Source organism: Sturnus vulgaris, chromosome 6, assembly GCF_052056855.1.
Source record: "Sturnus vulgaris isolate bStuVul1 chromosome 6, bStuVul1.hap1, whole genome shotgun sequence".
Classification (NCBI taxonomy): domain Eukaryota; kingdom Metazoa; phylum Chordata; class Aves; order Passeriformes; family Sturnidae; genus Sturnus; species Sturnus vulgaris.
In genome coordinates, this window is record NC_142248.1 from 9,971,324 (window position 1) to 9,997,574 (window position 26,251).

At 36.4% G+C, this 26,251-nt stretch overlaps 1 protein-coding gene across 16 annotated transcripts in view; it reads left to right on the forward strand.

Moving 5' to 3' along the window:
• The window catches only part of PHF21A (PHD finger protein 21A), a 126,238-nt gene that overhangs the window by 15,274 nt on the left and 84,713 nt on the right, over positions 1-26,251 (forward strand). For 9 of the 16 annotated variants that reach the window (XM_088166924.1, XM_088166916.1, XM_088166918.1 and 6 more), the window contains 4 exons: positions 15,454-15,494; positions 19,254-19,389; positions 23,615-23,647; positions 25,761-25,826. In XM_088166924.1, the coding sequence (XP_088023050.1) occupies positions 19,336-19,389; positions 23,615-23,647; positions 25,761-25,826 (153 nt within the window). In that variant the 5' untranslated portion in view covers positions 15,454-15,494; positions 19,254-19,335. Of the gene's footprint in view, positions 1-15,453; positions 15,495-19,253; positions 19,390-23,614; positions 23,648-25,739; positions 25,827-26,251 lie in introns of all 16 variants that reach the window. The other 7 variants (XM_014881861.2, XM_088166923.1, XM_088166912.1 and 4 more) reach the window with 1 other exon arrangement.

The following is a 26,251-nucleotide window of genomic DNA, read 5'->3' on the forward strand; positions in this document are numbered from 1 at the left end:
CTCTGTGATTCTGCAAGGAGAAGGTTATTTAAATAACAAAATTATAATAGCCCCTATGGGAAATGAAGGGAAAAATAACGTAGCCTGAAATTCTTATTTTCTTGTCTTTTTATGTGACTTAAGGGATTTCTTATGTAAACTGGATCTTTCTCATATAAACTGGATTGTGGTCAGCTTTCTCAACAGCATAGATGAGCAATAATCTCATTGAGGCAATATCTGTGAGTTCATGAAACTGCTCATAAAGCTGCTTCTGTTTTTTTGCATGTTTTTATCCTTGATACTTGCTTGCTCCTGGTAAAGATGATAAGCTTATTGGGTATGTTCATCTTCATCTTGCTGCCTACAGCAATACTGGAAGGTTTTATATACTGGACACTTGCTTTGTTTTCCAGACCTGTTGTAATTTTGGGCTTTAGAAAATGAAACTTCTCTGTTTCCCACTGATTGAGACCTGCTTGTTTATCCTACATGGCTTTCAGTTTGGCTATCTTCAAAAGCTCATCTGTCAGAAGAGAAGGAAGCTGACAGTGATGAGAAAGCAGGCATTCACCAAATTGTTTAGGCAGTGCTTTCTAGCAGGATTAGCAATACTTCCAGCAGAATTCTGTTCGATGTTTGTCCTGGGCCTCAGCTTGAGTTTATGCATTTTCTGTGACAGCAGTACTTTTTCACCTAGACTTCCTTATTAAAACAGAGAGCATCCTGCACTCTTCCAGGGTCAGGCAGGACCTGAAACAAAGTCAGTTTTGTTGGAGAGGAGTTAGACCTTCATCTACATGTCCCTTTTGAATCCATTGGTTCAGGAGATCTTCCCTCTGGTCAGCTGGGAGGATGCCAAATCATTGCCAGTCTTAAATGGGTCTTGGCAGTTTTTGCAGCAAGCATCCAAGGCTTATGTTTAGTGCTGCTTTCCAACTTTCTAAATCTTTCTCAGTCTCAGCCTGAGTCTCCTTACATTGACACCCTGATTGGTGAGGGGCTCGGAGGAGAATTTTTCATCAGTCTGATGGGTTATATAAAAACAAAAAAACTGTAGCATTCAATACTTGCTCATGGCTTTATTTCAGTGTTGCATTATATTACACAAACCAGTTTGATTTCTGCTTCAGAAGTTGCAATTTCTGCTTTTAACGTTATGTGCTTGAATTATAGCTTGTTTTATTTACTAGAAAACCAATCTCCAAAACAAACCAAGACATATACCAGCATGGCTGCTCAATGTGATTAAACGTAGGAACTAACATACTCTGCTGGACCAAATGTCCATCTAATCCAGCATCTTGCCTTTATCAGTGTCTAGCAGCAGCAGCTGACTGAACAGTGTAGGAAATGGGTGCATTCTGTCAGCCGCTGAAATATTAACAGTAGGTTTCTGACAGTTGTTTAGCTGCTGTCTGAGATGGAAGCTACATTTGGGCTACTGCACTGTGAATAGCAACATCAAACTATTTATAGGTGAATTTGCTGCCTTTTTGAACTAATTTATAAATATCTGTGGCTTTCAGAGTGTTTCAGAGCAGCAAGTTCCGTGCAGTTTACCTGCATTTTCTGTGCGTGCCATAGGTTGGTGCAAGAAAAAAATAATTTCATTTGTTTTAAACGTATTCTCTTGTTGTCATTCTGTTCTGCATTGTTTCTATTTCTCCCTTTTTTGAGGTGGAGCAGCCAGAATTATGTGCAGCGTGTATCACGGCAGAATGCACCCTGTTTTTCCTCTATTCTGTTTCTAATACCTTCTGAGACTTTTCTCAGACTTCTTGCTGCTGAGAGTTGAACTGGTTGCCTGCAGTAATCTTGAAATCTTTTTTGTAAGTAGTCATGCCTAGTTTCAATTCATCGTTGTGTATTTATAGTTAGATTATTTTTTCCTCTGAGAATATTATTTTGCACTTCTCGACCTGGGACAACAAAATGACAAATGTAAACTAGTCATTTGGTATTATCAGATCCCCTGTAACTCTCTGAAGTTTACTTTAATTACAACTATCTGAAATGATGGAAAGCATCACAATGTGTGCAACCTTCCTTTTTGCCAGATAAGTTAAAAGTATGTTCACAGACTTAACCCTGATCCTTGTTGTGGTAACTTCCCTGCTCTTTCACTGTTCAATGTTTTCTTTCTTTTTATTTTCTTTATTACTCTTGTGTAGGTACTCTCATGGCTTTTACTATAAGGTGATGTGAGGTATACAAATGGGTTTGCTTCCTTTTGTTTTTGTTGCAATATGGTGTATGAACCTTTTGGTATTTGAGATGTAGGTCTTCCAGCATCTCTTTTAATTTGCTTTGAAGTTAGATGTCCGAAAGCTTCATTTCATTAAGATTGCAATCTTTTATATGAATACTTGGCAGAGAGTGTGCCTTAGAAATGTGGGATCTTGGTTTTGTTTTTTTTTTTTTTCCTTTGTATGTGTGTGGTTTTGTTTTCTATGTTTTGGGTTTTTGTTTAAATGGCCAGTGCTTTGTAATCTTGGTATCATGAATTATATCACCTTCAAAGGGTGATATAATTCATTCCTGCCTCCATAATTTGTTCCTACATCCTGCCTCATCCCAGTATCTTTTCTTCAGTTCTTTTCTCTTCCAGTTTGTGGAAGTCTTTGTCTTGCCTTTTTAACCAAGTCTATGATGTTTTTACTAAGACCAGCTGTGAGTTTATTTTTTTTAATAGATGCCGAGAATCCACTGCTCATTTAATTTTGTTATCACGGTAGAATTTTAATTTTTTAAAATTTGATACTCTGGTTTGAAACTCAAAACTTCCCTCACCTAGCATTGATATCAATGAGTTTTAAGGCAGTTTGACTGTCAGGCAAATGGCAGGTGTTAACTTTCATAGGTTTATTCCTTGTCTACCTGGAATATCTTCATTTTATTATGGGAGAAGTTAGTATTAACTGGTTGAATTGTCAGGACAGTGGGAACAGACACTTCTCAGAGAATAAATACTGCTTAAAAGTAATGTTTCTTCTATATATATGAATTTTCCTGTCCTTTGCTGCTCTAAGTATGGATTGAGTATTAAATAATTAAACTCACACAGTACTGGGCGAATGTTCATTCCGATATCTGGGGGGTAGGAAGAGGGGCTACAGCAGAAACTTCTGTCCTGCAGGAGAAGGAGACTAATGTGCCATGTAGGAACATGCAGATGTGACATCCAGACTGTAACTTGACAGAGGATATTCAAATGAACTAGTTTAGAACTTGGCAACAACACACGGTAGTGCTGATTTACCTGCTGTAGGAATTGCATCCTTTACTTCAGCATTGCTCAGTGTGCATGGATTATACAGGTTTTCAGATATCTAGATGATTTAGGGTATTACTGGGGAAATCAATCCTCCTTCAACTTCTTTTTGTAATTGCCTTTAGTAATTTGAATTGTAATTTTACATGATTGTATTCAGAAGCTCTTTAGCACTTTGTACCCTTGTGTGGGTGCATGCTTGTGATGCTTTGCAAGTTGTGGAAAAAATATTTTTTTAGTAGGTTAGTATTAAACTGTTGAGGAATTTGAACAGTCTCTAGTGTACGTGTGACTGCAGCAAGAACTTAATAACCACAAAAAGTTCAATTCATAAAAATTGCTCTTACCTTGAATGCTTGAGTAGGAGCTTTGATGCAGATTTTTGAAAAGCAAGACTGACAGTTTTTGATGTTCATGAATGAGAAGACTGAAAAATGTGTTTTGGTTTTGTAGCTTATGAAGTTAAGCAGCTGAAACTTGTTTTGGTTGCCGGTCTCTAATTGGACAAAGCATTGTTTTGTGTGTTAGTGAACAGACACTTCTAAAAACATACAAAGCCAAGAAATGAATACTTGCATTGTTATAATTCAGGTATCTTTATTTTGTGTTTGGAAGCTGAAACTCTTAAAGTGATTTGACAGAGGTAAGTGAACTAGTTCAGGAATTGGCAACACATGATCCCAGGGTCCTTTGGTCTGACCAGTAAACAACCATTCCTGTCCTCTTCAGGAAAAAAGTATTTCTTACCATTCTGCCCTCTTCCAGGACTGGAGCCTGTAGTGTGTATGAAAGGATGATGCACAAGCCTCTTCCCCCACTTGTGCCAGATGTTATGTCCTTGATAATGTGACTTGAGAAAATAGAAAGGGCTGAAATAATTGAAATTTTTACTGTTTCTCTAATAGAGTATTTGAAAAGATGCCATTTAGCACAGGTTAAAATTACAAGAGGAACACTCTCTGGAAGTGACTTCTGAAACGTTAAATACTTCTGGTTATAGAGTTCTCTAAAATGGTCATGTTTGGTTTCAGGAACTTAAATACCTTCTGTCTGGAACAAACATGTATGTTTTTTTGCAACAGAGGGGACTGAAAAGAGTGTGGAGAGTGGTATCATACTTATTTTCCTTCCTTCTAGGGCATGTGTTTTTTGAAAGAAAAGGGACTGAAACAAAATTTGTAATTTAGTTGAGGTATATTGTGCAGATTAGAGAAAAGGAAACAGCTGCTAAGATGAGAAAAGAAATCTGTAATGGAGAATAGAAAACAGGTCTTTCCAAGGTGTGTATAAACTTGTTCTCACTTGTCCATCTTTTTTGTGTAGGTTGTTGTCTAATAGTTCATTAGGACTGTGTCATAAATGTTTTCTGAAGTGTTGTCAGGGTTTCCATTGCAATGAGCTGGTTAAATCACTGTTTAAATAATTACATATTTTTTAAAAAGTTGTATATACTCTGGAAAACTCTGAAAATTCTACTTTTGCCTAGAAAAATCTTTTCTTTTTGAATTGAGTAGAACTGTTCCTTGGAAGGAAAATGTGAATTTTTTGGGTTTTGTCTCTATATTTTTTTGAGTGTGGAATTACATTTTTTAAAGAGAAAAATACAGTAAATTTTTGCCTCTGGTGTTCAAGTAAAGTTTGCATCTCTATACTTACCTTTAGGTCTTAGTGATTTCTAAAGAGTTTTTTTGTGTGTGTTTATGTATTTATTTAATGCAGTATTCTGATACATGTTTGACCTCCAGAAGGTTACCCCATTTTATTTGGCTTGGCAAAGATGAATTTTGGGAGTTTGTCTACACTTCAATTGATGCCACTGTTTCCCCAGTAGTTTTGTGTTAGTCCCATGAGGCTGAGTTGCATTGAGTAGTTCACCTGAGTGTCATCCAGGGTAAAGCTATGAGGAAAATGTGAGTTTTATCTCACCATTATTCCATCTTGCCTGAATGAGAAAGTTCATGACTTACAGAGACAAAATTCTTTGTCCTGAACATGAGTGTTGCAAAGCTATATGGTAGATTAGAAATCCTAACAGCAGGAAAATGCTGCATTAGGTAAAGTAAATGGCTCAAAGTAGTTGTCAGAATAAGACTACCCTGGCAGAAGAATTAAATTCTCTGTAAAAGAACTTCTGAAGTATTTGGGCTACAGCTTAGTTACACCTTCATTTACTAGTTTTGTATGAAAATAAACAAGGAAAGAAGGATCTGGTGTTGAAAGAGAGGAATGTGTGAATATTCAACAGTGTTGGACTTGTGTATCTGTTGGGAGAAAGGAAAAATCCAAATATTCACAGTGCTCAGCAGGAAGCAGGGAAGAGGAGATTTTCTTCCTCTTAGAGGTGTGCTGTGAAAACAGCGATGCAGCCTGGCAGGCCAAGTCCTGTTGCATTCAAGGAACAAAAAACAACAGCCGACAATGGCTCAGAAGCTGCAGGGGAGCCGGTGTAGTAAAGAAGGAAAAAGATTAGGGCCGAATTTTGCACAGTAAATTGTGATGCTGTCCCTTTTTAAATACAGTCATTACGGCCGAAGGAAGCAGAGAGAAAAAGCTGATGCTGGAACAATGTGGTAGTTAAATCTAAGGGAAATGGGGAGAAGGGGAGGACTCCTGCTCATCTGCAGCAGCCCTGCACACAGAGTACCTGATTTAGGCCTAGCGACCGTGCGTTGGAGGCCTTGGGAAGGCAGATAGCTCCGCCAGCGTGTTCTGTCAGTGTGACGTACTTGGGAGTGTGTACAGCCTGCATGCTAAACGCCACTGCCTGCCTTTGACTTCGCTTCTCACAGTTCTAAGAATGTAATGAAATCCCTTCTCACTCACGCTTTTATTTTGGGATGGAGGGGGAGAGAAAGGAGCTTTCAATATTCTGGTATGTTCAGAGTTTGGAACAAGCATGTTTTACCTAATTCTGTTTACTGCCTTTTTGCTTAGGCTCTATGTGAAACACGTTGATACTTTTCCCTTGCTCTATCATAATTTATCAGTACACAAAACTAGAAACTCATGGAAACCTTATTGATCCTTATCGAATTAATCTCTACACAGGGAATACAGTACTTATTGTTGGAGAGTCTTAAGCTGGTCTTTTTTCCTTTTATTTTTCTTTATTTGCTGGTCTCTGTGCTCAGGAGATCAGGAATGCCAAAATGACAACATGATTTAATGAAATAATAGCTAGAGAAATTGAAATAAGTTTGACTAAAAAGCGAATCAAATGCACATATAGAATGAGAACGGTTTTTACTAAATGCAAGCAGGCTGTACTTAGAACAGATGTTGTAGTCAAAAGGAGAGGAAAATGTGATACCTGTCTGGTAGCAGCAGAGGGTCCCAGCCACCTTTTCAGAGTTCAGAGCACCCGACAGAATCAACAGAAGTCTGAGACTGTTTTACATAGAACTTTGTGAAATTAAATTGCCAGTATTCGTTCTGGAAAAAAAAAAGACTTTTAGCAGGTGAGAAGCATTACCTTTTTCATCTTGTTCATAAAATCTGAAGACAGATTAAGAAACAAACGATTGTTCTTTTGATACTTTTTTCATGTGAACATCTGTTCACTAACAAATCATTTTCATATTATCTTTTGACAATAATTTTGAAGCCTAACATACTAGGGAAGTGATCTGTAGTGTTGTAAAGGCAAGGATTTATGTATGGTTTTTCATTTTGAGCCATGTCACTTCCTGTTAAAATGGAAGCTCTACATAAGATGAAACAAACTCCTATATTCTTTATAAGTATTTTTCAGTATCATGAAGTACAGAATACACAAATGCATATTATCACCTAATTTTCAAGTTTATGCTATTGTACTTTATATACATTAAATAGTTTCTTTTTAATGCATATGATGAAATAATTAAATTGAAGAGTCCAATTTATTGTAAGAAATGTGATAGATTAAGTGTGGGCCAATACCTGTTGCACTGTACTGACATGAAAGTTGACCATAGCAAAGTCAGCATAGGTTGGCTTAATCTTAGTATTTAAAGAATGCCTGTGCCATAATGAGGCTGCACAGAAAATAACAGTGATTTCTATTCTGCCCGAGTAACAAGCAGAACAAAAAGAAATCAAGACTGCCAAACTCAGATGCCTCTTTATCCCTAGGTATTCTGTAGGTCTTCCAGTTTGAAAATGAAAGGGATGTTCAAACGTGACTCTGTCACTGAAAATGTAACTCATAAGCCAAATTTCTGACCACGTGGGGAAAATGAAAGGTCACTTCTTGATGATTGTTTTAATTAAAAAGAATCAGCAAAGGATAGCCAGGATAGCCAACTGGAACTCGATGACTGCTGAAGGAAGGAAGGAAGGTCTCCCTTCTGCTGCCAGCACAATGTTTCTGCTGCTTAAATTTGTGCAGGATGTTCCCCTGACCACTCTGTGAATCACTTCAACTTTTTGTGGAATGTGACACCCCCTTGCCCACCATTCCTCCCAGAATAAGTGGGGACTCACAGCTGGCAGAGAACATGAAGGAGAGTGCCTTGGTCAGCTAGATTAGCTGACTGTGGGAGTGTTATTTAGCCTGCAGGCTAAATAAGAAGAAAGAAACCGAAGGAAGAACTATAAACTTTGAGCAGAACCAGGTTTCACTTAGGTCTCTTGATATAGTGGTAGTCTGAACTTTCCTTGTGAATGCTTGGCAAATTGTCCTTTTAATTTCATGGTAAGAGTTTTACTGAAAGTACAGCATCTGATTTTGAAAGAACTTTATAAATACAGCACTATAAAAATTACCTGTTATTTTAAGGTACCCTGCCATATAATCACTAATCACAATACACCTGCATTTTTAAATGTTTGCATGTTATTACATATGTACCTGGCTTCTGTCTGATATTTGTGGAACAGTAACACCAGTAGAAGCTTGTAGCTTATCTCCCTAAATCTGTCACTGAAAATCTCACTGCTGCTCCTTGTGATTCTCAGCCAGTGATATTTTAAACAGAAAGCCCTTGTGATTGCAGGGCTTGTCTTTTTTTCTTCATTGCAAATGCTCGTTAAATTTCTTTGTTCAACAAATTATCACATTTTGCTTTTTAATTTCTTAATTTTAAAATGAATTGTGGAATTGTGTCTGTTTCCTGTCTGTTACATACAAGTTGCCCTTCATCAAAATGCATTTAATACGGATTTATTCACTTAAGGAACAGTCCCTTTAAGTAGTTTTCACTATACTTCGTAAGCATGGAAATGCTGTATAGGTAATACTTATAAGGTAGAAAGAAATTCAGCATCTCTTAATTGGAGCCCTGCTGTTCTGAAATCTCTTGGGAAAAAAAGTCCAGACTCTTGGGATTCTGTATAAATGTAATATGAAGTCTTCTGTAATGCAGAATGATCTTCTAGAATATGTGCGCTAACTTTAAATAAATTAGTTAATACCTTCATGTTGGATAGTCCTTTAAAAATATATAATCTTTCAGCTTAATTCTCTCAGTTGTTTAGTCATAATATTTTGTTTATCGTTAAAATGCTAGATGTAAGAAGACTTTAATTGATCTGCAGTCACTCTGTGCTAACACGAAACTGAGCTTGCCTTTACTTGCTTGTGTTTTGTTCTTGCACTTTCACTGTTTCCTCTCTAAATTGTGGAAGAATGCTTTGAGTCATATATACCTCATTTCTCCTGCTTTCCCTCAGAGAGCAAAATCTCTTCCTTCCATCTCAACTGAGGGGATGTGGGTGTCGTTTTTCGAATTTTATTCCTCATGTTTTGTGTTTTCTCTTTTAACTTTTTTTTTTCCCTTCACTTGTTTGGCATTTCCCCCTGCTGGCTGACTGCGGTAACAGCGCCTCTTTCCCCGTGGAAATGGAAGGCCAAGGCTGTCCTTGAGTGTCACGTCTGTGTCGTTGAGGTGTTGGCTGCACTTCTGACGTTTTTTAGTGTCCTCTGAACGTCTCTGGCAGATAGATAAAATTCAAAGAATAGTATGTTCAAGCGGGAGGTGCACACACCTGAGATTCTCTCCATCAGAAGTGCAGTTGCACTTCCAGTGATACTCAGAGGTACCTCTAGATTTGCATTTCATGCCTGTAGTCTTGCAATACTACCCAGATCATCTCCTTTTGTACACTGGACCTCTTCCCAAAACTCTTAAGGCACTTCTGCCTCACTAATGTATCATTCCCACAAGCCAGTTCTTTCCAAGATAAAGTGGGTTGCTTGGAGGGGAAAAGGGTTTGGCACTCAATAAGAAATCTCATGTTTAAAAGGATAAAACAAGAAATCAGAGATCCCTCCCTTCTGAATCGAATTTCAGGGGAAAAATTAGTTTAATAGGTACTGGGGTAGAGTTTTCTTAATTTTTCTTGTTCCTTGCTTCTTCAGTTTTTAAATAAATTATTAGGATTTATGGTGTGTGTTCTTTCTAGAAAGAGTCTTCTCTCCTCCTCTCAACTCCCTTTCCTCCCTTTTTTCCCAAGTAGTTCCTCTGTCTCTGAAGTATGAAAGGAAGGCAGGAACTTCTCAGTGACTGGAATGAGAAATTTGCAACACAGGTTAGGAACAATATAGATTAATAAACTGATTTTGCTAGACATACTATTAAAAACCAAAACAAAACCACAAAGCACAAACATTCAAATAACTTCCCTTTGCATTTCTTATAAATTTTGAGACCAAACAGTAAGCTATTACAGCTAGGAGGAAACAGCTCCTTTCATTTTCTGTTGACCTGCCATCTTATTTTCCTTCCCAGTTGTATATATACTTTGCTAATACTTGAAAATAATTCAAAAAGAAAAATGACAGTTTTAAGACTTAACTGATCTACTTAACAGATTAACTGACATATTTTTGAAGTTAAATTGTTAAACAATGTTTAAAACAAAATCCCAAACAACCCATGTTTCCAGCAACTTTATGGAATATCAAATAATGCAGCAAAAAATATTTAGAAACAAATGCCAAACTCTGCCTTCTGCTGATTTATACCTTCACATCATGTAAATATTTTAATTTTGCAAAAGATTCCTCAGCTCCCTACTTAAAAAATGAAACTTTGCTGTTGCACTGTTAGTAAAACAGAAACTTAGAGACCTAATTAGTACTGAGGTTTCTCTTGGTGTGTGTTTACCTAAACAGTCCTTCTAAAAAGTAATTCACTGAAATAGAAGTCCAGGTCATCCAAGTTTTTTTACATGAGCAGGAATTTAACCACACAGCATATAAGATGATTTTGTGTGTACCTAGAACCTGGTGAATCGTAACTCACTAAGCAAATTGAGACTTACTGGTTCTGCAATACTAGAACTTCTGAATGCAACAGTGCTGTAAAATGTCCCTGTACACTGCTGTCTGGGTGCAAAAAGGAGAATTTTATTCTTGGTAATTTTATGGATGTTAGGTTAAATGGGGAGCCCTTGATACCAAGTCAGAACATCTGACAGGTTTACTAAGGGTCATAGGTTAGAGAGGCTTCTCTGATTCAAGAAATAGGCTAGGACTGTGCAAAGAAGAGGGGTTTATGCTTGGGTAAAGAGTGTAGAGCAACATACCTTGAATCTGCTCAAGTGACAGAGGTGATTCTGAGATTTTTAAAACGTTTGTGCTAATTTTATACTAGGCCAAATGTAGTTAATCATTTTGCCAGAGAGGGTGATTTCATACTTCATCCCACCCCCAAAATGCTAGGAAAGACTGTGTTCAGGAAGAGGTACTAATGCCCAATGGAGCTGTAGTCATAGGACAAGATCTAAGAGGGTAATTGTCAACTGTTTACATGTGTTTGGTGCCATGGCTAGTTTTGGTTGGTACTTTAAGAATCAGCTCGTGAAGTGGTCTTATCTTTACACTAGAGATGATCCTTTAAACTGTAATGAGTCTTCTAGCTCATTTTCTATGTGTTAAATATAGTACTGCTTCTGCAAAGATAAATGATAGTGTTGCACACTTCTATTTAAACTTAGGTTGATGGTTTTATAAAGTGTTTCAGGGAAGGCAAAGCAATCTGTCCCCGAGTGAAGTCAGCTTCAGGTGTCTCAAAGTCCAGCCTGCATTTGTTTCATGGCGAATTGTAGCAGCAGAAGAACTTTTAGGTAGAACTGAAGTTTGTAGTTTGAATCCTGTAAGTTGTCTGCATGCATAAGCAGAAAATCCAGGCTCCTTGACCAATTTAGGTGAGTTAATCTATCAGTATTTTGTGGGGATAAGGAAGGAGGAAGAGAGAGCAGTTGTACGGATGGACAGGCTGGAAGGCATGGCTTTTACACTTCAGTGCAATCTCAGTTATCTTGAGCAATCCTGTTGGTCCCTTCACCACTTGCCTGGCATGTGTTACTGGGGCTGATTGGGAATTCTCCCAGCTGCAGCACAACAGGAAGAGCAGATTCCGTGCACTGGCACAAAGGAGGCTTGTTTTTATTACAGAAGCAACAGCACCAGTGCTGCTAACAATGGCCATTGAAACGTGACCCTTATAATAATGTAATTTGCAATTGGTTATATACCCTGTCTGGCCTATGGTCTTCTTAAGACTGCAGAGATCCTGCCCTGTGAAGAAATATGAGTTGCTGACTTGAAAATCACAGTAAAGTATCTGTTATGACTTGTTTTCTTAGAAGATAGCTACAGAGTGCTCTCCATATACAAGATGTCATTCAAATATAGGAGGGAGAGCTGTTGCTTTGAGGAGTTCACATCTGAAAACAAAAGTCCAGAGAAAAAACTGAATCGCTTCTGTGTGGTGTGTACGCACACACACAAAAAATTAATAATGCTTTACCCTCATAATGTAGAGCAATTCTCTGAAATGTGAAAGAACATCAGGTTCACAATTGCCTGTGCACAGCATTTAGTCTTTTTTTTTTTTTTTCTGAGTTCATTCTGTGCACTGAACAAGATGATGAAAAGTAAAATATACATAGTTAAATATTGTAACATTATATGGATGTATAGGGTTCCATGGTCTGACAGTAAACATTTGCTAGTTTCTAGAGTTAGGAAAAACATAAAGAAAAAATTGCTGAACATGACATTTCATTCTTTCCAGTTTTTCCAAGGTAGTCTTGGCTTACAGTAGCATAAACTTTATTGTGTAACTTGAAGGTAGTAATAAGTATCTAATTGTTATAACCAGACATCTTAATATACAGATAATTAGCATTTAAATAGTCTTGAGCCTTCAGGTGCTGTATGTTAAAATGTTTCCACCACCGTGTGTTCTTCTGATGTCCTCAGGTGCTACCAAGCCTTAAACATAGGAGTTTAGAAATCTTTGTTTTCATAACGGTCCCATGAAAAGAGTAACTTTTCTAATCACAGATTATATATGTATTTTGGGAAGAAGGCTTAATTTGACTCCCAGACCTGGGGTTTAAAAACCCCCAAAATATTGTAGAATATACTGTAGTAATCTGAGAGTTAACCTTGCAGGCTCCTACCTTGGGCAGTTTACAGCATGTTTCTAGAGCCTTCAAAAGGCTACCTCAGTAAATTAGATAGCTGAGATTTTGTATACATTTCTGCTGTTGAAGTTTTTGTTAGAAATCCCATATAATGCTAAACTCTTCAGACTTCTCTATGGATATGAGTGATTGTGAGCTGTCTAATCTTAACTTTGTAATGTGTTTTGTAGTGACAATGAGAGAGGCAGTGTGAGTTTCTATATGTACTCTTGCTGTGAAGAAATGATCTCATTTCATCCTCAGAGCAGACTTTATCCCTTTTTCAATAATACTATTCTGTTGGTTCCCAGTATCCACAAATACAGGGACTTGTCAAGAACCAAAGTTACAGATATAGTTGGTCGTATGCTGTTCTTTACTATAAAAATGCTAAGAGCAGTTGAAAATTTAAATCTGTTTAACATGCTTGGGGTTACCAATCTTGGTTATTTGTTCTTCAATATCTGTCTCAATTCTCCGTTTAAGAAAACTGGCCTGTATCATGCACAAGTTTTTCTGTGGCTCTCATTAGTGCACTGCTTAAGAAGAAACCAATTTTCTATTTGTCATAGGGCTTAGATGTTGAGTTTAAAAAGCCATGCAAATCAAAAGTTCAGGATGACAAGAAATTCAATTGGTACTTCATTATTTGTGCTTGTCCTCTCTACTAAATGAGGCAGGGATGTTAGTAAAAATAGTATACCTGCATGAGGTCAGAATTTTGTGTTGCCAAAGGTTTGACATTCAAAGGTTAACCTGTTCTAAACACTTTAAAAAAGCCTGTAGTAAATTATGTACAGAAGAGGATGCAAATGTATTTCCATTCCCTATATAAGTCCTCTCTAAGTGACTTCTCCAAGGCAACACAGTGGTTCACTTGGATAGTCACGATTAAACTCCTTGTGTTCTCAACTTTGTCCTTGGGAGTGTCTGGCTTCTGAGTCTGGGGTTGCAGCAAGATTAAATGCAATCTGAAGGTTTGTAACTGTGCAGCTTTTTTCTGCACAGTTCCATCTTGATGGTCCTGCTATGGAGGCGAGTCTCTACGTAGGGGGAAAATAGGAAGGAAGGAACAGTTGCTGTTATTTTTAAGTGACAGCTTTCTTGTCAGGTTGTGTGTACTTGTGCTACAAGTAAATTGATATTTTTCTTTTTTTAAAATAAAAACCATGCTTATTTATTCTAAGACTGCATTTTGCAGATGTGTGGTACTGACTGTTTTGTTTAGCTTTCCAAAGGCAGTAATCTAGAGCACTGAGGTTTTTTTATTATTTTTTTTTTTTATTAATAGCATGGACAGATAGCTGAAGTTGCTTGTTGAAGAGGGCACTTAGTACTTGCATAGTGAAAGGGCTTCCTCTATAGGTTTCTGGACCACTTAAGTGACTGATTGCTAGTGGGAGGTGGAGGTGACAAGCAGGATTTTAATACCAAAAAGAAACAACTAGAATTTATTAGAGAATAATAACCTGTCTCTTCAGCACCCTCAAAAATGACAGTGTTTAAAATTCTGCAGCATACAGAGCAAATGTACTTTCTTTGAATACAACCTCAAAACTGTCCATACTTCCCAGTTCATAACCTGTCATGCTAGCAGCTGGATGTTATGTAAACTAACCTGAAATTGCTCTAAAATTAAACATCATCTGTAATATTCTGTGTTTCAAAATGCACAGGAAAATTTGAGACTAGGAGACTGACAATACTGTCACTGCCAGCAGTAGGCTTCCTGTTTCCTTTTCTGTTCTCAGTGGTCATCTGCACCCGGTTCTGCTGGTTAGTAAATGGAAAAGTTCCACTTGTGCTGGTCTCCAGGGAGTGAGAGATGATTGTGACTTTCTGCTGCTGTTGTCTTTCTATAAGACTGGACCTTAAACTTCAGTTCTGTGATGACTTACATGTGGATAGATAGATCTGCAAAGATCTTGTTAGCTGTGAAGTTAAAGCTTCAAATGTGCTAATATTCTAGTATTTTACTAGAAAATTGGGAGTATTTTGGAACCAGTTTTTAGCATCAAGCGAAGTAATTGAGCAAATGAGTTATCATTTATATTGTAACTATCTTTTTAGAACTCTGACTCATGAGTTTTTTTATGATTCATGTGGTGATTTCAGAGGTATTACCTTGCTGTGCTACAAAATGTTCTACCCATGACCCAGGCAGTGTCATGGGCAGTGCCTCTTCTCGTCCTCCACACTTTGTGTCTCACCATGTTGGCTTACACTGCTGCCTCTTTCAGTCCCCAGCACTACTCTGGCATTTGAGCTCTAGTGACTGTGCTGACCTGTCACCTGCTCTACCATCTTTTGGTGTTGGTGTAACCTCTAGCAGAGGTGATGAGCAAATGTCTAGGGTGGGTAACCTCATCATATTTAGCTGTGGCAACTGACAGGGCTTATGATACAGATCTGAATAAATGTAATGGAGAGGTCTTTCCTCCACAGGAGGGTGACACTGACCTTGCACAGAACTAGAAAAATTTGTACCTCTAATTGTTTCTCCCCCTAGTGACAGTAATAGTTTGTATTTTAATCCAGATTAAAATTGTAGATGTCCTTAGTTTTCCCTGCCACTTCAAACAGATTTCCTTTTAAAGTGGTGTTTTATAGTTAGCTTCAGCATCTAAAAAAAAAAAATAAATTACAACTCCCCTGAAGAAAAAACAACCAAAAACCCCTTTCTAATATCCCAACCCTTCCCTCTCCAACTTTTCAAATATTTGAATTATCTTTTTTTTAATTTCAAACTCTAGTTTAAATATTTGTAATTATCTTTTGTTGTTGTTGTTGTTTTTGTTTTGTAGGAGGGGGTAGAGAGCTGAAAGGGATAACTTACTCAAAACTGGTAAGTACTTCTTCCCAAGGCTAAAATGGCTTACCTAAGAATAGATGATATGAAGAGCTGGCATCCATTCCTGGAAAAGTTTGATGGTTATTGAAACTGAAATTCTATCTATTCTTGTATTCAAAAATTAAGTCTTAAAAAGTAAATGTTGCTGATGGAAGCTCCAGTCTTATAAATAAAATCTCTGTAAGGCTGAGATTTGGGCCCAAGGGTCTGTAAGTACAATGGACATTTAAATTAATCTACTCAAAAATAATAATATTAAGTTGTTGGGTTTTTTTTTCTGTGTAATGTGAAAGCCAAATTTATTTGAAGGAATTTTTGGCTCAGAAAGACTTGTCTCTAAAATTCTGAGTTATTCTGAGTCCTTCCATACACACAGAAGGCATTCATGGCTTTGTGTGTGTCCTACCTTTGTTTATATAAATATATATGCCTTGTCAGCTGTGTTTCTAGTGTAGCTTCCAAAATAGCCATTGTTGAAATAGTACTGTGATATTTTAGAGGTTCCCATGTAGATTGTATTTAATTGAGATAACAGAAGTGTGGATGCACTTATGTAATTATTGTAGAGTTTAAGGTTTCATTCAGTCTTTGAATATTTAAATAGTCTATATGCAGTGCATTGGAGCACTTATTTGAGTATGAAATTATAAGTCTTGAAGCAATCACTTAAGAAATAAGTGATTATTGGTAATAAATGAATGCCAGCAAGAAATTGAATGGAGGATTGCTGCCTCTGATAGTTGAAATCCATCCAAAAATGCCTAATTTACCTCTTGCTCAGTGTTCTTCCTGGCTGAGACTGGGAAGTATGTCTGGATGTACAAGAGGTGCATGTACTCCTGAATCCTGTGCCTTCCTTTTGGAAATCACCAATTCTGGCATTGAGCAAGGCATTTGCTTGTTTCCCTTCAAAAATAATGACATGAAGAATTTTTGCAGGCCAAACCATCCATGCAGTTTCAGACATCTACAAGCTTTTTATTTTATTTTAGAAATAATTCAACAGCCCTAAGAGTAAAATGGAAAATGCATAATGTTCTATGATTATTTCAGAGATGGTTTTACACCTCTTTGAATGCAATGTTATAGGTAGTTCATAATGCTACTGAACTTAAGTTTTTAAATTTTCCCTTTAAGTTCAGTCTAAAAGAATAAAAGTTCAAAAATACCAAAAGTTTTTGCACTAGCATAATGTATAGCCATGTATGTAGTTTTTTACCTCTTCTCAAAGGAAGTATGAGCAATATTTAACCAGGTGCCCTGATAGATATTTATAGACATTATTCAATGTCAACCAGAAAAAAGCAGTTTAGATTTTGCTGGATGTAAGGAATGATTGTTTTGGGGTTTTTTTTGTTTTTATTTTTTGGGTTTTTTTGTTTTTTTAAACTGTGTTGGTTGTTTAACATTGGATGAGTGTATAAAGTACTTCGGTGGAATTCTAGACAGGGATAAACTGAATAGTTATTCCTGCTTGGAAAGGGAAGCTGCAAGTGCGTGTTCTAGAAAGGAACAATTGCATGTATTACATGTTCAGAATTTGACAATTTCACCAAAGTTTTAAATTAAATATATTTTTTCCTGTTTATACCCCTATAAACATAGCTAGGCTGAGCAACTACTTTTTTTCTGCAAGGCAGTGTCACTTTTTTTCTTGAACCTCTTAAAAATTAATTTTGAAAAATCTTGCTAGCTGTTCGGGGCATCGATGCAATTAGCTTGGATTAGTTTCTATGAACCATCAATACTACAATTTCTATGTCAAATTAAATTGTTCATTAATAGAAGTTGCTCAATCTTTATAGTTCTTTTACAGAAATAGCGTGTCATGTTTGCCGTGAACATGTATTGGACTTTACAGTTACATATATTTAAGTGATAGATATTTTTTATATTCTCAGTTGAGATAACTGTTTTGCTGTTCTGCACACAGCTTTGAACTTAGCATGTAGCTACAGAGCAATAGGAACTATTTATCATGTGTGCCTTCTGATTTTTTTGAAGACACACTGAGAAAGAGACTGACCATACCTGCCTGTCTTTACCCTGAAACTGAATTTCCAAGGGTCTAAAAGACTTCTGGCCTCTGCAGTGGGTTCCAGTTTTCATTAACCAATGTCCCACGTGGTTTTCTGAAGCATGACTTCTTTTGAAACTGCAGTGGTAGGGACTCGAAGCATGCTATAATTGTTCTTGTCAGTGAGTGGAAGTAATAATCCGTGATTCTGTTTTCTCATTACTGTTTGTGGTAATAGGACAGGGAACTATATGTAATTTCCATGTATCCCTTGATACAGATTACAATTTTATAGAGACTAGTGCTGCAAAGGCAGCTGTTTTCACTCATCTGTGTCACATGTGGGAGAGGCCCTTGAAGAAGGTCATTCATGTGTTGGCTAGAAAGTTTGATCAGGCCTTTTTATTTAAAAAAGTAACTTTAAGCTAACAGCAGACAACACTGACAAAGAGTTTAAATATAATGCTTTTTAACCCCCCTTTGTAGTCTTCTCTTTTTGTTATATATTTCTGTTTGAAAAGATAAATGATAAATAAACAAAACACAGACCTTCAACATTTTTATTTTCAGGAGTTCACAAATTCATCCACTACTTCAGTTTACTCTAGCGAGACAATATTAAAATAAAATTCTTTAAGTTATGGGAATTACTCTCTTTTTACATCCTGCATGTCTAATCAAAGCTGTCAGGATCCTTTTGAAAACATTGTAGTCTCATTAGGAAGGCTTCTGAGTTGGCAACAACACCTGTGCAATGATTGTGAGCAATTTTCAAAATATAAAAAAATAGGAACTATTTTAACACTGCAGCAATTCTTTAATTGTGGTGTCTGGATGGAAGTGACTGGAAAAATTGCTATATAATGTTTTCCAGTGACTTTCATGTGTATGTATTTATAGATGTTATTACACAGGTTCTATGATTTGAGCATATGGAAATCCTGTTTCAGAAGCTGATACTTTTAATATATTTCTGAAAAAAAATATCTTGTTCAGCATTCAGGGTTTTCAGAAGTATGTTTGATAATGCTTTTCTATGTCAGAGACTGGGGGATTAATTTGTTTGTAGTACAAGTGAAGATACTAAACTTTATACTCATGATCTACAAGTAGATTTCCAAGATGAAAAAGATCATAAAATTAATCTTTTTGAAATGTCTTGTGCTGCTTAATATCACTCTTCTGTTCCTTCAGAACAGATTTCAACTGAAATTACTAACTTGGCACAAACTTTAGGCAGTGAATTATTAATATATTAATGTTGTTCTGTTAAATAACATGTACTGTGTCCCATCTAAGAATGGCTCTATAGTATCATGGAAGTGTGTTAATGCAGTACATTCAATTTAACTATTTAATGTGGTTGTAGAATTTTATTCTCCAGAATAAGTTTTCATCTACACAGATTTTTAAAGCATTCTCGGTAGTTAAATTTGCTAATTTAATATGCAGCTGCAATAGGGTATTGGTAGGAAATAGCTGCCTGCAAAATAAGATAAGGGATAAGTATGTCAACTTTGGGATATGTGGGAAGTAACAAATTTGGTTAAATGACTCCAAGGCAGGCATTTTGTAGAGCCTGCAGATTTCTTGTGTTCAAAAGACTGACTGTATTTAGGCTAGAAAGCTTCATTTGAATATAGTTCACTATTGAATTCCTGTTGTGCTATAATCTCCTTTTTTCAAATTGACTTTTCTCCTTCACTAACCAAAACAAAACCTTTATTTTTCCATAGAACTGGTGTTAAAGAGGAAACCAGAAACTAAAGGCACTGGAATCAGCAAAGACACTTCTAGAGAAAGTGGAGAAGGTAGAGAATGGAGCTGCAGACTCTACAGGAGGCTCTGAAAGTGGAAATTCAGGTTCACCAGGTAATTTATATACTTCCTTGCTTCAAAGCAATAGCAGCATTAGTACTGCTGACAGTATTACCACTAATGGGAACATTAAGCAATAGCACTACAACTGTAGTAATAATTGTTTTATAAGCTTGAAACTACTTCAGAATTTTATACTCTGCATTTTGACCTGACCACCTGTTGTTTTTTAGCAAATGTGAAAAATCTACATATCAAGCTGTGGGTGGGGATTTTTTTTTTTGGTATTTTGTAGAAGTAATAAAAACATTCTGAAAACCACGTTCTGCTTCTGTCTGGAAGGTTTTTCTGATGTTCTGAAGCCAACTTTAGCATTCAGTTGGCAATGGAGGAATATGGTGGAAGAACTTTGAAGTGAAATGTATATAGTACTGCATAGTTTAAGCTGGTGCTTCTTTTCTGGAATGTCCTCTACTTTAGTAGCTTCTAAACTATATTTTTGAAAACCAAAGTGTTGTAGTGCTTGGGCTTTGTAAATTTTTACATGTTGGGTCTTCTTACTAGTAACCCGTTCAGTACTATATGGCAGTAGGGTTGCATTTTGCCATTGTTTCACAATGCCAATGAGGAACTATTACAACTAATGATATTAAAACCTAATTTAGTAAATATAGGAGGTCATTCACACATTAATTCTTGGCAGAAAATTATTACAGCCTTAGACACAGACTAGCTGCCAACTTGAAATGTTAAATTTAACAATGAGACCTTTTCTAAACACAATTCTCCAAGTATTTCTGATGCCCTTCAGAAATCTGAAACTCACAACTGTTACACAGTGGATAAAAGAAATAGAAGTAACTGATCGGTGTAGTCCATCACAGGAAATTTGGAAAATGTTTTAAAATTACTTGGTGACTTGTCTAAAATGTGATCTGGATGGCTTGTTCAGTACTTGCTGCAATGATGCTCATATTGCAAGAACTCGAATGGGTGAATTAGTAAAATCAAGCTATGTCTGCTTTAACAAAATCTGACTTACAGCCAGGGAGGAAAGCCTGAAAAAGCTAAGGATGGATTTCTAGAACTACAGATGAGTATTTTGCTGTCCTGAGTAATTCCAAGGCCTTTGTATATTCAGAACTTCAATGATATTTTTGTTCTGGAGATAAGGAAGTTCAGAAATTACCCATGGCATTTTACTGCCATTTTCTATTTATATAGAAATATTTAAGGCCAGAAAGTAATTTTTTCAAGTATTAACTACTGTAAAGCAATCGAAATGTTAATCATGCTCGTGTTTGTATGGCAACGTTTACCCCTTGTGTGCATCTTCATTCCCCTTTATGCCCAAGTGAACCAAAAATTTTAAGATTATGAATTTTGAATAATCTTTAGCATCTGTTCGTAGTGACACTGATGAACAGAGATGAAGACTGAGAAATGTCCAAAAAGACCTTTTTTTAACAGCTTAAAGTTGGTAGGGTTTTTGACTTTCTTTGCTTTAACTTTGCCAGTTGTCATTAAAAGTGAGCTCTGCACAAAAATCAACTTTAATTAGATTTTGTTTTTGTGGGTGAAACTAGAAGAACCATTATATCAGAAGGTTGTCTTTTTAAATTCAAGATGCTGTATATTTCCACAATTAAGGCTAAGAAAAAGTCTATATGTTTACAGTGGAAAATACCACTTGCAACAAAATGTTGGGTGCTTCAGTAAAAGTTTTGTGAACTGTGTTTGTGTGGTTATTGCTTGTTAGCACACTGATAGAAATTAAACTGGTTTTGGTACTAAAATAATCTTCAAGTGAAATGCTTGAGTTTTCTTATATAGCTCTGAATTTTGCAACCTGAAGAGATATAATATGTTCCTTCTTTTCACTCAGGATTTATGAAGAATTGTCTCTTGTCATTTTTTACTTGTCTGGTATTTCTTTTTCTGAGGACTCCGTATCAAAGCTTGCCAGCACTCACACAGTCAATGATTTGTTGTCCTGTTGGAAGTGGTGGACAGGTGTCTGTGATGAGCATGATGAAGTCAGCTCAGCTCTGTAGTCAAACCCTCCCAGTTTCCTGATGCAGCATGTTGCCTGTGACTGCTTACATGGCTCTACAAGTGATGCTCAGTATGATGTAGTTTTGTTTGTGGAATAGCTCCTTGGCTATTGCCTCTTCTGTTTCACTTCCAGAACTCTGTCTAAAGCTTTTATAATGCTGCTTTGGCAAAGTTTATCTAAAACTACCACTAAGAACCCAAGAAAGGTGTTTAGTTGTTCAGAAAAAGCTAATTTTTTGGTCTACTTTCTATGATCAGAGAATCCACCATGAATGACACCTGACCAGATCACTTCTGTACAAGTATATAACTTGAATATTCAAATGTCTTCCATGTCAAAGCTGTATTGCTTGTCCTGAGAAGAGGTGCATCACATCTAAGTAGTTCATTCTGCTACTGGGTTGACTTTATTAAGATAAATTTGAAGCAGTCTATCTTCAAAGTTTTGATCACAAGAGGTGTTAAAGGACTTATATTTAGCTATTCTTACTGAAAGGTTGAGTTTCATGGATGATTCCTCAAGCTGATGTGTGGAAAGAACCTAAAGCATCCTTGTCCTTCTCTTATTTCATGGCAAAAATATCAGTGGCTTTTAAAATACCTTAAATTTAGCTTATGTTTAAGAATAATTCTTTTTTCCTTAGGATTGCATGATGTAGTACTGTGTGATCCAAAATTTTTGCAATATTTTGTGAAGCTTTTACAGTACTTACTGTATTGTCTTATGAGGCTGTGTCTGCAGGAGTATTTTATATAAAAACTAACAGATTTGTTGCTTGTCAAACTCCAATGTGGCAGGAAGCACCGAGGAAAAATAAGCTAAGTGTGTTCTGTGATGCTGAATGGCAGCATGACGAAACAATAATATTCAGTGTAGATAAATTCCAAGTGATGCACTTCAGAAAAACAGGCCCAGTTTTACATCTGCAATAGCAGGCTGTGAACTGGCTGTTGGCACAGTGGAAAGAGTTTTTGCAGTAGAATACTTGAGTGTTGCACGTAGTTTTAAACTTTGTCTCCAGATGATAGAGACAAACTAGAGAATTATGGAAGAGTGCCAAGAGTGAATAAAGCAATGGAATGATTCGTGCATGAGGAGTCTTTCAATCTGAAGAAGTGTGAGGACTGATGGGGGAATATGTGGTATGGAAAAAATGCAAGAAAGAGCTAAAGAGAGAAGCAGCCATAGAATCATACAATGTCTTAAATTGAAAGAGATCTGTAAGGATCATCAAGTCCAGGTTCCAACTCCTCTTGACTCAAGTCAGCTCTGGTTTTCCATAATCTTATTAGTCCCTCATGCTTGCATTGTAAGGAAACAGATTGAAAAGAAAAAGGAGGTCATCCTTTTACATAAGAGTCCTGTAATTTAACTTGGGAACTTATGGTCACAGAATCTAGAATGTTTTCCTGGTAAAAAAAGTAATTCAAGCAGATCAATGAAAGAAATGTGTGATAATAGCTACTAAACCTAAGATATATAATCTTTGAAAACATTAGAGATGTAAATATCTACAAATTTACCTAAAAAGATATTAGGAGTTTTTGGTTTACATTGTGTCTTCATTCTGGGCTGTGGTTTTCTTTGGGAACTTTTTCCTTGCTCAGCAATAGACAAGCATTCTCCTGCAGCTGCCCTGAAGGAAGTGAGGGAGGAAGAATAGTGAATGGTAACAATCTGTCCGTTTTCCTTTGGATGTGGAGGGCATCTCTTCTACAATGATCTCAATCTCTCTCTGAGGGAGAAAAGTGGCAAAGATACTTCTGAACATGGGTATTCCATCTGGTACCAGCCAAGCCAACACACAGGCAGAGCTTTAGTACTTGAAACATTCTGCCCTTGAATATACAAACAGCTTTTGTGCCTGCAGTGGTTATCTGTGGTTTGTGTTTCTTGTGACTGCAAGCAAAGAGGGCAGCAGCTCTAAAGGAGACACAGCTATTAGATTATTTTACCCAGCTGGCTTAAATTGTCTTTAAAAAGCATCACTTGTTCAGATCTATTTAGGAGGAGCAAAAGTGATGGCTTAATACAGTACTTTTAGTGTATTAATAGAATGGGTTTGGAAATGTTATAATAGTGGACTCCAGACTTTGCTATTGAAATGCTGTAAACTAAATATTTTGCTTTTACATAGGTTTTTAAATATACTGAATTTTTAACTGTTCAACAAGATTCATAATGATCATCTTCATTGTATTGTTGCATCTTTTTTCTTTCTAGAAATTGGTTGCCCAAATGAAGCAGGATCCACAGGTAACTATTTATTTTTATATTGGATAATTTCCTTTAAAAATGCAGAAAATAACAGTGCATGAAACTTGATGATTTTAGATATTTCTAGATCACCTTCTTCCTTGCTAACACAGTATTTAGAAGAAAACTTGTTCATAATTTTTTGAACAATGACTGTTGGATCAGTTTAAACAAAACCAAAAATCTTGCTATGATGTAGCTTTTTGCCTCATACATATTCCTAATATTTTAAATAGAGTGACATTTCTGGACTGTGGTGCAGTTCAGATGAGCAGTAAGTTTCTGATTGTATTGGAAGCTGTGCTCTATAAAAGCTGCCATTTTTGGCAATAACTTTTTTCTTTTTGGAGTATCAGAAGGATTGCAGTACAAGAAGAGAGAGGATATTCTGTCCAAGAAATTTTGTCCAAATAATAGAGCTTAAGGTTGTGTTCAGCTTGCCTGTCTTGGCTATCTTACCAGCCCTGCAGTGTCCATGGAATGGACACTTGGCCTTGGGAAGTTTCAGAGCTACTGCAGTTGGATAACTGGACTCCCTGCATATACAGCAGAATCCTCCCTTTCCCAATGACTGTGTAATGTCCCTGGGTTTTCTTGTACAGCAGTTAAACACTCCTGAATGCTGGATGGGGAGTTCTGTGGAGCTCTCAAACCAGTCTGAAATGTTGAGTAGAGGGATAAAGGCTGCTCACTGGAGGCTTGCTGTTAAGAGCTCCCATCCCCATACAATAGTAAATGCCTTGTAATTTTCTGAATGTACATTTTTTCCTGAGCTCAGTGAAGTGAGAAGACAGCTTTTAATAACACTCAGGTCGTTAAACCTCTGACAGGGAGGGTTAAGCAGGGTGTATTGGAAAATCTGTTTTTTTGAACGTTCTTATTCTGATGGTGTTTGGGTAAGATCTGCTGCTCTTATTCGCTGGTCAGGTCTGCTAACAATTACACTGCAGAGCAGTTTGCTTTCAGTTCATATTTGCTGAAAGTGAAGTCATGCTGCAAGCAGCCATGCAAAGTTCCTAGAGTAAGGAAAAGTAAATCTGGTCCCTGTTTCCAATGCTCTTAATCCATTTTTTATCCCAAATCATTAAGTAGAATCTAGAAGAAGGGAGGATGACTGGTCAATATCTGCAGAGTATTTGCAGAATCAGAGACTATATGCAAGCTGAGATCAAAATGCATTTCAAACTTGGAGGATTATAAAAATAGGGAATATGCATGAAGTTTCTGTGATGATATTAGTCTTATGTTTTAATATTTCTGCTTAGCAGACTAAACCTGAATAATCTAGTATAAAAACTTTACAGCATAAATGAGAACAAAAAAGTGGGAAAGGAGAAAAATTATGGAAAACCTGATTCCCTGTCACGTTTCTGCAGAGCTTCACAGGTTTTAAACTAAGGACAGATGTTTCTTTAATTTTTTTTATTTCAGTAGAAAAGAAAAAGTCCTGGTAAAAATTGTTTTCTGTCTGCATCTTTCTGGTATTGCTTATGGCTTTAAAATCTGAAACTTAGAAAAGTGCTACTATAAGCAAAGTGCTGATATGAATGATTTGTCAAGGCAAATGTAATTCTCTTTAGCACAGTCTAAGGCATAAGCATACATGGATATATAAGGACTTAAAGTATGTTAGCCTTCAACTTATATATGTATCAATTAAGATTTAATAGATATGCTTGATACTCTATACAGTTAAGTGTAAATGTCTTTGCATAAGTAGCATAGGTGAGAATGTTTTAGATAGCATACCACAGCAGACTGTTATATACTGTTGTATTACATATTAACAAACATTTATTGTTTAAGTCATAAACTTGATGAAATGTTCAAATGTGCTTTATAATGTGATAAGCACTAATGGATGTTTTAATGAAATCTTCTTTCCAAACTGGGCTATCTCTGAGTGCTAGAAAGGTCCTCTGATTATTGTTGCACTCAGTGACTTAAATAAGGCTTTGTTGAGCCATTTGAATTTTATTGGCTGTACATCCAGAGGTGCTGTATTTGTAGTAAATATGCAAGAACAAAACAAACAAAAAACCCACCTTCCTGCTACTACTCTTTGTTAACAAATGGAATATCTTTCTCACAGATATTTTTTCTTTCTAATCAGAATGCTGATTTGAAGAAACAACTTCATGAACTTCAAGCCAAAATCACAGCTCTGAGTGAGAAACAGGTAGGAAAACAGAGATGTATTTTTAACACTGCATTCTAAAGATGTCTCTTTTCCTAGCTTCCAAGAGAGCTGCTAAATCTTTTAAGTGCAAAAATAAGCGTGGGCAACCAGACATTTTTGATTTTTATTGGATTTCTTAACAAAGGATAGAATAAATTATTGTGAGTCTATTAAACAAGAAACTAGTTTAATCAGTGGAAGCTATAGCGATTTTTCTTGTGTTGAAACTAAGATTTTATATTAAAGGAGATGGGGAAATTTTGTCACTTTATTATCTTGAAACTTCTAAACTCAACCATTCTGATTTAGACAATCTTTAGATTTTGACTTGGTAGGTCCACACTGTGTATATGGGTGAGTATGCTGGAATTTTTCTTCCTGTCAAGACCAACTAAATGTATGTCAGTTATGGGTACTTAACAGAC